Source organism: Neomonachus schauinslandi, chromosome 8 (genome assembly GCF_002201575.2).
Source record: "Neomonachus schauinslandi chromosome 8, ASM220157v2, whole genome shotgun sequence".
Taxonomy (NCBI): domain Eukaryota; kingdom Metazoa; phylum Chordata; class Mammalia; order Carnivora; family Phocidae; genus Neomonachus; species Neomonachus schauinslandi.
This window is the reverse complement of record NC_058410.1, coordinates 14,548,430-14,561,600: the sequence shown is the minus strand read 5'-3', so window position 1 is coordinate 14,561,600 and position 13,171 is coordinate 14,548,430. Positions and strand designations below refer to the sequence as shown.

Genomic DNA, 13,171 nt, shown 5'->3' with positions numbered 1-13,171 from the left:
CCAACTGTGTTTGAGCTGTGGGATTTTGCTGCTCTTTGAACATTAATTCTGGTGAATGAGGGCTCTGAGGAACTTGGATTATAAATAAATGGCACAGTGCACTTTCCTTAAAATAAAAAGTACAAAAAATGTTTAAAAGTAGAAAAATTTTAAATAATCACATATCCCACCCACAAGTGTAAAAATTACAGATAAGACATGTCTATAGCTGTATGTAATTTACATACAGAACAGAGCCACCATCAGCAAATGGGCACTATAAAATTTAGAACACACAAGAAATCCTTAGGTAAATTTTATTGTTAACTCCAGGAAATATGAAATAACTCCTGTTTCAAAGATTAGTCCTGCTATGGTAAAGGGAAAAAGAAAAAAGAAAAATGCAATCATAGTTACCAATGTATCACCAAAGGCTCTTTAGTTTCTTTTAATAGTACAATTAGTTCCTATGATAACCTGATAAAATACTTGATAAGTGTCTGTATTATAAAATGCAAAATTAGCCTTTAGAAACCAGCTGAAGTCCAGTGTGATATGCTGATGAATACTTAATATGGAGATGCAAAATGTTTGAGTGCAGTTATAAAACTTCATAATTTCATAGACATCCCTCAATTTTACTGATAAATTTTTATTATATTTCAAGATAACACTTAAAAACATTCCATGTATAATACATTTCATAGCATTTTATGTTCATAAAGCATTTTACCTATATGTAAATTATTCTTCAGGAATATAGGGACTAGGGAAAGCTACGAGTTACCTGGAATGAAGGGTTCATGAGGAACACTTATTTCAATAATTTAATAGGCTGTATTATTTTGGTAAGTAAAATAATTAATTGGTTAAATAATTATTTAGCCTTATGTTCTATTCCCTTAACTTCCCTGTTCCCCAACTAGGGAAAGAGTAATTTACTGTAATTTAAATTTGGAATAATTTAACCAAATGAGCATATCATAATTTGATCAAAAAAGGAAAGTTACACCTAATGTGCAAGACACTGTAGACAACTGAAGAGATAAATATATTTGGCAATGTTTAAAAAATAGTCTCCATTTATTTTTGGAACAAATTTCAAGAAGCTAATGGGGAAAACAATTGTTCTAAGTGTGAGAGGAAAGGGAAATAGTGGCTGTATTGGACAGAAAGACTTCATTTAATATGCTTTTGCTAGAATTGTTTACAAATTGATTACAAATGAACAAGAGAGGAAAGTTTATTTCCAGTTTCATTTCCAAGGGGGAAAACAGGATACTTTAAGAATATTATAAATGTTGTAGGGATTCATTAAAGTATTTTTGAGCCCTCCTATTAGGAAGACTAGGCAATTAATTTTTGAAGGAAGATACCTTATTTGTTATTTTACCTTTTAACTGTTTCATTTATTTTGACACTTTTTTCTTTCTGAATACAGAGTAAATCCATTTCAGAGCATGAATTATTTTATCTATTAATATCACTTTACTAGGAGGAGTGCTAAATCTCCTTTTTACCATGAGCTAACTAGTCTCTCAGAAGGGTGCAAAAGAAAATGCAAATGAATATTTAAAATAATGATAGGATTAATTTATTTCTTTAAAAATAAGACTTACAGGGCACCTGGGTGGCTCAGTTAAGCCTCTGCCTTCAGCTCAGGTCATGATCCCAGAGTCCTGGGATGGAGCTCCCCTTCGGGCTCCCTGCTCAGCAGGGAGTCTGCTTCTCCCTCTCCCATTGCCCCTCCCCTCTGCTCCAGCTATCTCTCTCTCTCTCTCAAATAAATAAAATCTTTAAAATAAAGAACTACATAATTATAAAAAAATTAAAATAAGGCTTAAATTTGGATATCAAGTTCAACAAGTCAGCCATGTTATAGTTAATGGCACTTCAAGAAAAATAAGATATCTCTTTATCCCACTAAATCCAAAGTATTAGTGCAAGATACTAAACTTCTCTCACAAGATAAATATAGAGATAAATAAATTTCATTCATCGATTTCACTTGAATCGTGCTAAGCCAGGTAATGTAAGATTTAAAAAACCATCTTTGAGAAGAGGTTTTATCAGAATTGTCTATATTAATAAAATAATTACAAATAATAAAATAAATGTTCACATTACTTATGCTGCATTCACATAGGCCACAATTCCAAGAGCTCTTCTTCTATGGAAAAGAATGAATTATCCTATTTCTTCCATAGTAAAACTGAAGCATGTGTTAACAAAACATGGTCATATCAAGAACAATGCTGACCGCAAAAACCAAACCAATTATCTCCTGATTTATACTACAGTATGTAATCTCTTATGAATAGCATGTGGCCTAGGTTTAATTAACAAGCATTTGTGAAGTATTTTCCAAGAATTTCTTAAGCACGTAGTAGCCGCAGACCTGAGCACCCAGTATAAGAGGTAAGTAGGAAGCACATTTTCTGATTCTCTAACCCTTTAAAAAATGGTGGGTTTTTTTGCATATGAATAAGATTGAATTGAGAATTCAAACTAAGGAAAAGATAATTATGGAACTTTTACATCCTGCATATTACTTTGGTTATTAGATGATGTGGAGCAGCATATGGCTCATTACAATAAATTTTTTTAGAAACCAAGGAAAGGATTGGATTTAAGAACCTGATTGTATTACTTTATTTGGAAGTCTTCACTCTTTGAAACAGTCTGTTCTAAAGAAAATTATTTTCTCACTAATCCCAAAGGGATGAGAGAAGCTAAAGGGGGCATGAGATAAAAGGAAAGCAGTATGTGTCCTCCTTTCTTCCTTACAAAAGTCCCTATAATTGTATCATCATCATCATCATCATCATCATCACCACTAAAAATCTGGGAAAGACTAAGTCTCCTAGAAATTAAGTTATTTATGAAGTCACATGGGCTGTAAGTAGCTGAACCATAATTCCACATATTTCCATGTGACTGGTGGCCAGACTGTAATAATCTCCCCTACTTTGCCCCGCTCTGCCACAATACCTAAAACAGAAATTATTTCTGTCACTGTCACTATCAGTATGTAAGTGTAAAATATTGTCAAATATGAACTAACATCAAATGGAACTAATATTTATGTGTGCTACATTCCTTAGTTCACTAAGCTACAGGAGATCATTTTAATTATTTGGTCTTTTAAGTTAAAAAAAAAAAAACTTTCACAGCCAATTTTGTTAGATAGACAAGTTCAGTACCTAAGCTTTTGGTTCAGAATGATGTGACTTCAAATCCTGACTCTACTTCTTACCAACTGTGCCACCCAGAACATGAGGGCTGAGTGCTGAAAGGCTCTGTTTCCTCAGTGAAACCATGTGAAAATGCCCAGCCAATAGGGTTGTCACTGGGATGCAAGATGACACACGTAAAACACTGGGCTCATGGGGAACACTCAATATCCCACAGTTATTAAAACTATTAAACAAAAAATATTGTAAAACCCTTTACAGAAAAGAAGCGTTAGCAATAAATAGGTGTGTTTCACCATGGAATAAAAATATTAAGAAATGTTCATTTTAATGTGCTACATTTGTAGTGAAATTAGCAATTTTACCAATAATTTTAAGTTATGAAGCAGTGAACTTCTCTTTACTTTATGGAGAAAGCAGAAGTACTGTTTTTTTTATTAACATTAATTTTTTAAGATTAATAAACAACTCTCTATTTACATATTCTTTATTTGAGAAGTTCAAAGAGAATTACTAACATCCTTGTATTAGAACATTAACCTGGTGGAACACTCCCATTAGGCATTTCAATCTGATTGGCTGTCCTTAAATAGCGAGAACAAAGACAGATCCTGCATAATTACCTGCTGAGTTCATTGTGTATCATTTGACATGACTAAACCCCAAAATATAAATGCATATCTGTATTTAATACTTAAAAGACTAAAGTAATTGCTTGAACTTAAAAAATAAGATTTTTCATTACTTTCCAAAATAATTCAAAATGAATAAGGGAACACATCATAACAGATTTCATATTTTTTGACACATATTTCCAAGACAATTGTAGTAACCCTAAAGAAAGATTTTACTGTAAATGTATTTTTTCCCCAAATGATCCTGTTTATTCATCACTTTAAAATGTAAAACTTTAAAAATGTAATTAAAATATAGCAAAATATATTTTGGTTCTAGAATGCTTCAGTAAAGATATGGTTTCAATAAACATTCAGTCACACCAGTTACAAAGCTACTCTGACTAATCAGGTTAGAAATGGGCTTGGATTTTAAAATTACTAATTTCTTATTTAGAATTTGTGATTAAACACAAATAGAGTGGTACAGGACTGAGATGCCTTATGGACATAAACTTTGAGAGCAAATTTGTATTGCTAATAAATTTGTGGGGGGATTTGTTTAACTAACAGAAATAAACTACCTTTAAGAAATAATTCTCTAATTACATGTAAATAGAAAATGCTAGTTACAGAACAACCTAACTTCTTCATTAATTCAGGGCTACTACTCTATGTAGATATAGAATTATTTATACTGATAGCCCAAAATATAAGATAATCTATAAAAACTAAATTGTTACAGAGATTCATAGACAAAAATTTTACTTTTCCTGGATGCACACGAGAAGCAATGAAACTCAGAGACATGCTGGACCTATAGTCCCCATATGAATAACTGAAAATGATTGATTTTTAGAGACATGAGCATAATCTTTAAGTATGTTAACTCAGTTTCAATGGTGAGCTCACAATCAAAATCATGGGTATGCAATGCAAAAACTTTTCTTTAAGCACTAAAGCCAGTCAATGATTCAGTATGATTAATGGAGCAAAATCTTTCATTTTACCGAAGAATATAGATGAATATTTCAGATTATTGCAAAGAGCTAACCCACTTAACACACTGGTATCTTCATGCTTAAATTCAAGATAAAAATAATAGCGTCAAATAAACTGGTAGGTACTAAGTGCTAAACCCATGTGTCCTCTGATTTCTTTCTCAAAGCACCGGGGAGACTTACAATGTAGTTTTGCAGAAGCATCTCCACTGACTCTCTCCTCCCATACTTGATGATCCAAGATTTCAGCTTTGACTCTGCAAGAACCAGCAGTGAGAGCAGACGGTACTTTAATTCTAGAAATTCCATTTTCATTAAGTGTAGCTCTGATGTGGAGGAAACAAAATGAAACCTAGAAAAAGAACACCGAGAATTTACAGAATGTAACTAATAGTAACAGAACGGTGCTTACTTAACCTGTTACACGTCAGTGCTAAATATAATAGCAGGCACAAGGTCTTCTAAACTCTGGCTGATCAATCACTATCAGGAGATCTGATTCCTTCTCTAGCTCTGGATTTAAAGGCAAATCATGATTGATTGAAGTATTTAATTTAGTTCTTTCCCCTGCCAAGACAACTCTCATCTGTTTCTTTTATAAGCTGTTTTTGCAATATTACATAATGTTCCTCACAGTACTGAATAAAAATACAGTCTCTGAAGAAACCATTTCTGTGATTTCCAGGCTGTGGGTATATTCAGGTTTACTCTTTTCAAACAATAATACATTAGAATGTTGGCATTCTTAGCATATGTTATGGGAGCTCAATTTTTATGTACCAAATGAAAGCATCTCTGCAAAAAAAAAAAAAAATCATTTCATTGAAAAGAAAAGAAATGGAAAAAACACCCACCAAGCATTTAAAAAAAGACACTTCGTTTATAATCAGCCGTTCTCTTACCTCTCGGCCATGTCCTCTAATTGATCAGGTGGCACTGGGATCCCGTTAACAGACCTGGTCCGGTAGATTTCATGGAATGCTCTTTTGTGGGCATCTGTGTTTTGAAGCAGATCCTAAGATACAATTTAAAAAAATAAAAAATGGGAAAACATGTTCACAGGAGGCTAAGAAGCATAATTTTCAGCCTGTACCGATGAGTCAATGTCCTCAACAATTTGATCATGCTGCTACATCCATATGTGACTTGGTGCCTCTCACTGGCTTTTACCTTGTACAGGAGCCCTGGTGCTTGTCTATAAGGCCTGTGCTGGAGCTGTATCTAATAATTATGGCATCTTTTAAACACACATGACACTTGCACGGCAATGCATTCAGACATTTTAAAGGCACATTGTCCAAAGGAAAATATAGTTACTGCTATAAACAATGATTTGTTAGAATTTTTCTCCTTCCTTGATTTTGAATATACTGGTGTTTAGAAGCTGTAAACTAAGCACAGCTGGTTTAACCCTTTAATGGTAAGACACACACACACACGTATATATTACACTCTTGTTATTTTACTTTGAATACACGTAGACTACTACAAAGTGATACCTGCTCACCATTTAAGCCAGTTATATTACAATATTATGAAAATACTCTTATGGTTAGAAGATTTCAAACAAGCACAGGGAATGTCCCATAGGTATCAGAGTGGAAAGATCAAATGTGATGCTTATGAATATTCTTTGTAGGCTGTATAGAACTACACAAATTTTAATAACTTATCTAGACTTGTTTTCTGAATTTTTCACTGTCAATAGACTTACTTGTATAAAGACTTATAGGTATGTCACAATCCCTAGCCAATTTCTCACACAGAAGTGAAGAAAAATGAAACATGGTTCATGCCATATTCTCTAGAGTTTAATTTGTTTCCCAATAGCACAATAAATACCCAATAGTTTGTCACTCACTGAAAAGCAAGACCCATTAGCCCACCAGAATGATACATTAAGATTAACACTGTTAGCTCACACTGAGATTTAGTGGGTTTTTTTTTTTAAAGATTTATTTATTTGACAGAGAGATACACAGCGAGAGAGGGAACACAAGCAGGGGGAGTGGGAGAGGGAGAAGCAGGTTTCCCGCTGAGCAGGGAGCCCGATGAGGGGCTCGATCCCAGGACCCCAGGATCATGACCTGAGCCGAAGGCAGACGCTTAACGACTGAGCCACCCAGGCACCCTGATTTAGTGGATTAATTGGAGAAAATAGAAGCAAAAAACAGCGTAAAACCGTAAGAGAAACACTTGATGGAAGGGGGAAAAAATGAAGGCTCTCATATATAAATTAAAATGTTAAGGTCATACTAAGGTCATATGTGCTTGCTCACATAAAGACATATGTGTTTGTGCCTTTTAACTTGAGGGACATTAATTTTTACACTGTAGAAAAATCTAGGGCCAAACTACTTCCATCCTTGTATATTTTGCTATTATCACCTATTGATCTGCACAGGTAACTGCACAGATTTCACAGGTCACTCATGCCCAGAGGGAGGCCACTATGTACAGGAGCTGATAACAGGGGACAGAAGACCAACCTAAAGTAGCTAAGGACTATGAGTATTTTAGTCACCCCTTGCCTCCTTTATAACATCTAGACACATTTTTGTGGCTTATGATCTTATCTGAGACTCCCCCCCCAGGTGAGCGCAGGGCAAATTTAGAGCCATCACCACACACAGCTCCAATTTATTATATATGACTATAAGTTAATATATGAGTAGGGGTCTGTGACTACACTCATATGTCCCGTCGTTTTCTAAAAAGTTTTCCTTATTATAGTCAGTATCTAGTTAACTGAAAGAATCTTGAGAAGATATCAAAACAAAAACATTTTCAAAAATATGATAAAGGAACTACAGCTGGTGTGATGTCACTGGGATCTCTGAAAAGCCATCGTACTAAAAACCAGCTAGATGCTGAGCACAGCATGTGACTTTAATTCACTGGTGGGCTCACAGGAAGTAAGGGAAATCTTTTAGGTCTCCAACTCTGGTTAAAATATGACCCCAAAACTGGATCATAGACCAAAAACAAATGGACAAAGCTGATCGAGGCAAATATCTATACCGTTGCTGTAGGAGTTTAAGTCTTGGAACTTGGAGAAGGTGGGAACAGTGAAATTCAGAATCCTAATGAGCCAGAACCCTAAGTACTAACAAAAGTTAACTGGTAGGTGGGCGCCTGGATGGCTCAGTTGGTTAAGCGACTGCCTTCGGCTCAGGTCATGATCCTGGAGTCCCGGGATCGAGTCCCGCATCGGGCTCCCTGCTCAGCAGGGAGTCTGCTTCACCCTCTGACCCTCCTCCCTCTCATGCTCTCTGTCTCTCATTCTCTCTCTCTCAAATAAATAAATAAAATCTTTAAAAAAAAAAAGTTAACTGGTAGGAATGTAACAATATTGGACAAAATAGATTTGAGAATAAAAGTCATTACATGTAATTAATTGTTAAGGATGAAACTTTCAATTTGCTAGTAGCTATCTTAATTCTGAACTTGAACATATCTAGTAAAGCCTTTTACACAGAGTAAACTTTACATATCTAGTAAAGTTTTTTACATAGAGTAAAAACTAATAGAACTCTAGGGAGAAACTGACAAAACCACATGGCTGTGGGAGCTATCAATGCCCCTCTCTCAGTGACTGAGATGGAGCAAAGGAGAAACTGGGCTAGCAGGTGGTAGAGGGAGGAGGAGAAGCAAGGGGAAAGGGCTGCAGATCTGTGGACCTCTATAAGAATTTGGGATTGCTTATTTTGAATAGGTGGGAGCCACTGGGAAGTTTTGAGAGGGCTGAAATGAACTGACTTGCATTTTACAAGCACTGCTGTGGCCACGTTACTGAAAATGCCCTATCCTTGATGCACTGCTTCCCTTAGCTTCTAAAACAACACAGGAGCTGGATTCCCTCCCACCTCACTGATTGCTCTTTCTCATACTCTTCTGCTGGTTCATCTTCTACTCTTTGATTTCTTGATATTCCCTTAGGGCTCAGTTCTTAACAGGTTTTTTCTGTCTATACTTCCTTAATTTCTTTAGTCTCAGAGCTTCCAACATCCTTCTATATACCAATGATTTTGAATATTTATCTCCAGCCTATATATATTTATCTCCAGCCTGTGTCCTGAGCTCCCATCTCTTATCTCTTACTGCCTACACCACATGTCCGCTTCGACGTGAAAAAGTCTCATACTTACCATGCCCCAGACTGAATTCCTGATCTTTCCCCAAACCTGCTTCACTGTCTCTCCATCTCAACTGATGGAAACCCCATTCTTCCAACTGCTTAGTTGAAAAAACACAGTGTCATGTATCACTCTCCTTTTCTTTCACAATCAATATCTAATGCCAAAAATTGCTCTGCCTTGAAAATATTCAGAATCTGTCCATTTCTCACCATCTCTACAATTACCATCCTGGTCAAGCCACCCTATGTGGATTATTGAGACTGGTTCCCTGGCTTCTACCCTCTATTACTAACCCAGTCTCTATTCTCACATAATGGACAGAGTGATACCATCATTCCTCTGGTAAAAAAGTAGGTGGGAAAAGACAGTTATAATATGACAGTGAAAATCAACAGTGCCAAAAGCACAATTAAGGAAAGTAAGGAGGCGCAAAGAAACAATACTGGGGAAAAATAGGGGCTTAACTACAGGCATGGAAAAGATTACCAAAGAATATTTTAAAATATTTTGAACAATTTAAATATTTGAACAATAATTTTGAAAACTTAGTCAAATGGACAATTTCCCAGGAAGTATGAATCTGCCTACTGACCCAATTAAAATTCTGAAAGCCTGAATATTTCTAATCATTTTTAGGGGCTGGGAATACAACAGAAAGAAAACAGACAATAATTCTTTTCCTTATGGAGTTGATACTACCGTACAGGAAATCAAGCAGTAAATGAGATACATAATTAAAATAGCAGTTGAGATGCAGATAAATGCCAAAGAAAAAAATCAAACAGGAAAAAGGGAAAGGGAGTTGTAATTTCAAAGGGGTGGCCAAGAAAGTATTGACTAAGAGGTGACTTTTCAGTAAAGGCCCAAAGGAAATGAGGAAGAACATACTGAGACTAATCAATGGGAGAATGTTTCAGGCCAAGGACAGAGAACATTCCAGAACAATGGCAAGGGCAAAGGGGTTGACATGGGAATGTGCTTGCCTGTTTGATATCATCTTTTCAGTGAGGTTTCACTGACAACCCTAGTTAAAATTGCACCACCCCTAATACTCTCCGGCCTTTGACTTTCTAACCTAATATATAATTTATTACCTAGTTACATTTATTATTTCTTATCCACCTCTTCCCATTAGAAGGCAAATTACATGCTATAGGAATTTTTTCCTACACTGAGTGTCTGTTTTTCTTATGAGTGCATCACAAATGCCTAGAACATCACTTTGCACATAGAGAGTATGCAGTGAATATTTGTGGAAAGACCAGGAAAGATTAGAAAGCATAGCCAGAGGATTAGAAAGAAAATGAGGAAACCAAATGAAGAAAGTAGTTCAAGGATGAGGAAATAACTATGTGAAATGCTTTTGATAGGCAAGGTAGGATGCGGACTGAGAACTGACCACTGAGTGAGGAAGAAGGAGGACTCTTATGAACCTGACATGAACAGCATGGCAAGAGCAGCTCAGCGGGAATGGGTTCTCAAAAGAATTGGAGAAGAGCATTCTGAAACCAAAATGAGCACAGATAACTTTCAAGGAGCTTCACTGAAAAAGGAAGGAGGGAAAATGGACAGTAGCGAGAGGGGAGGGGAGGGTTAAGAAAGACAGGTTTTATTTTTAAAATTTTATTTATTCTTTTTAAAGGAGTCTTTAAGAGGAGATGATTAACAGCATATACTTTATGTGGGTGGGCAAAAATCCAGCAGAGAGGGGGAAAAAAAAAGGCAAGAACTACAGGAACTGTTTCCCGGAGAAGAGCAGGGAGGATGGGATCTCATACACATGTGGAGGAGCTGGTCCCAGCTTGGAGCACAGATGGTTCATCCCTAGTAACAGAAGTGAAGACTGAGTATTTAGGCACAGATGCATGTAGGTGGGTTGATGTGGTCGTGGGAGCTTGCGGAAATTCTTTTTTGATTGCTTCTATTTTCTCAGAGAAATAGGAAGCAGTGTCATCAGCTCAGAGTAAGGATATGGGAGGAGGTGTGGAGGATTTGAAGAGACAAGGTATGGAATAGTTGTCCCCAAAATAAAGAGGCGATGGAGATGAGGCGAAAGGAAACGCCTTTGGAGTGCCAGGCAGCACTGGGGACCCGGCTGGGTTAGTCATCGTGCCTGGGGGTGTGTTTCTCTGCAACCACACTCAGCTGCATATGCGTGGGCGGGGACCAGGCAGAAAGTGGACTCTAACCGGAGCTGTGTTTTAACCAGCCCCACAGGGCAAAGAAAACTGGGTCAAGACAATTAATGTGTGTACAAGTGGTGACCTTTACTGATTCAGCATTGAATTTAAGTAGAAGACCAAGGGAAAGGATGACATGAAGAGGGTGAGAGGCAGTAAAATCATGGATTATAGGGCACAGAGTTCATGCAATTTGGAGTTAGGGCAGAATTGGTTGGACAGTGAGATAGGTGCTTGAAAAAGAGATTGTGGAGGGGTTTCAGTTACTGGTGATGACAAGTTCTAGACGATGCCTATGCCTTGAGAGGCTAGAATAGGGTGTAGGATGGAATCCCTGGAAGACAGGAGATCAAGAAACCAACAGGCCAGGTTATTGGCAGGATTATCTATGGGTTACTGAAGTTATTAAGAATTATGGCATGCATTGTCATGCAGGAAATAAAATCTTCAAAACAGGAGAGGAAGTGATCTAGGTAGGGTTGATAAATACAATAAGGATGGGGAGTAGGTGGTACAGTTTGATGGCTATTTTCATGATTCCTTATGACTGAAAGCCTTACTTGGCTAAAGCAATACTACTAATAAAAATTAGTAAGTTTAATTACTCTACATGTGTTACATGCAATAGCTTTGTGGGCATGGTTTAAGTTTAGTGTTTAAAACAATCTGGATTAGGGATGCCTGGGTGGCTTAGCCAGTTAAGCATCTGCCTTCGGCTCAGGTCATGATCCCAAGGTCCTGGGATCCAGTCCTGCATGGGGCTCCCTGCTCAGCGGGAAGCCTGCTTCTCCCTCTGCCTGCCGCTCCCCCTGCTTGTGCTCTCTCGCTCTCTGACAAATAAATAAATAAAATCTTTTAAAAATATAAATAAATAAAACAATCTGGATTATCAGCTATGTGACCTTGGGCAAGGCACTCAACCTCTCTCTGCCTAAAGTTTGTTCATTTGCAAAATAAGGATAATAATACCTGTTCTCACATCCTACATGTCAAGTGCTTAGCAAAACTATGTACTTAAGACAGAAATATGGTTAAATACTCAATTATAGTTAGCTATGACTCTATTTGTTACCTTCCTAGATAACTAAGCATAAGAGTATCTGGAAAATAGAAAAGGTAGTAAAGGTGTATCTTGCTTTTCAGAATAATATGACCCTACATACATGCAATTAAAAAAATAACTTTGGTAGAACCATTTATAAAATAACCTCTTTGCAAAAAAAAAATATTTTAAAAATTATCTGAATTGAGTTTTCAAACACTGATTATGTATTAAGTAATGAAGAATTGTCCTGTGGTATATTAAAAAAAAAAAAGGTGTGAGTAATGCATAAAGCCAAAAATTCTAGATCTTGAGAGCATATCTAAGTTTTCATGGCAAAAGCCATCATTACTTATAGACTGGGATAGGAAGATAATATTCTAAAATATTCTTGCTTAGGTGTTGATGAGTCCTATATTGTGTTCTTTTCAATGTATATATTGCATTTCCAAGTGAGCCCAATATACCAGCACAAAGTAGTGATACCAAAGTGATGGGCTGATTTTTCTGCTATTGAAGGGGTCTAGACTTTTACTTATCTCAACAATGATTCAAATTTCTCACATCATCAAAGCTGATCTTTTTATAGGCACCTAACAAATACATTTTAAATGAGTGAGAATTGATTTTATAACTGACAATGACATTGTTATATGACTCTACTACTTTAAGTGCCTGTGACCAGACCTAGTACAAGTTCCTCCCTCAGTAAAAAGATCATTCTGGAGATCTGTTGAACCTAGTCTTTGCCCTTACCTGCCTCTGCTTATTTGCTGTTGTCTCTTCACTACATTCCCCAGCTTGCTCTTTAGTCCTTTCTGATTTTTAGTCTCAGATAAGCATCTCCTCCAACTCTTCCCACTCCCCTTTTCTCTACTCCATTTCATTTCTGTTTTTTATGGTTGTTTACTGCACTTTGGCAAAGGGATGGTTCTTGCTGCACACTTGGTGGTTGGCACAGGGTTTCTCTCTCAAGGGAGCCAGAAGGGTCATGAGGAGCCTGGAGTCATATAATCACTGAG

At 36.6% G+C, this 13,171-nt stretch overlaps 1 protein-coding gene across 1 annotated transcript in view; it reads right to left on the bottom strand.

Annotated features, from left to right (window-relative positions):
• LOC110583187 (nesprin-1-like) overlaps positions 1–13,171 on the bottom strand; it is a 218,164-nt gene that overhangs the window by 76,626 nt on the left and 128,367 nt on the right. Inside the window, exons 12-13 of the mRNA XM_021693239.1 lie at positions 5,691–5,803; positions 4,972–5,140 (exon numbers count right to left, since the gene is read on the bottom strand). Of these exons, the coding sequence (XP_021548914.1) occupies positions 4,972–5,140; positions 5,691–5,803 (282 nt within the window). The remainder of the gene's footprint in view (positions 1–4,971; positions 5,141–5,690; positions 5,804–13,171) is intronic.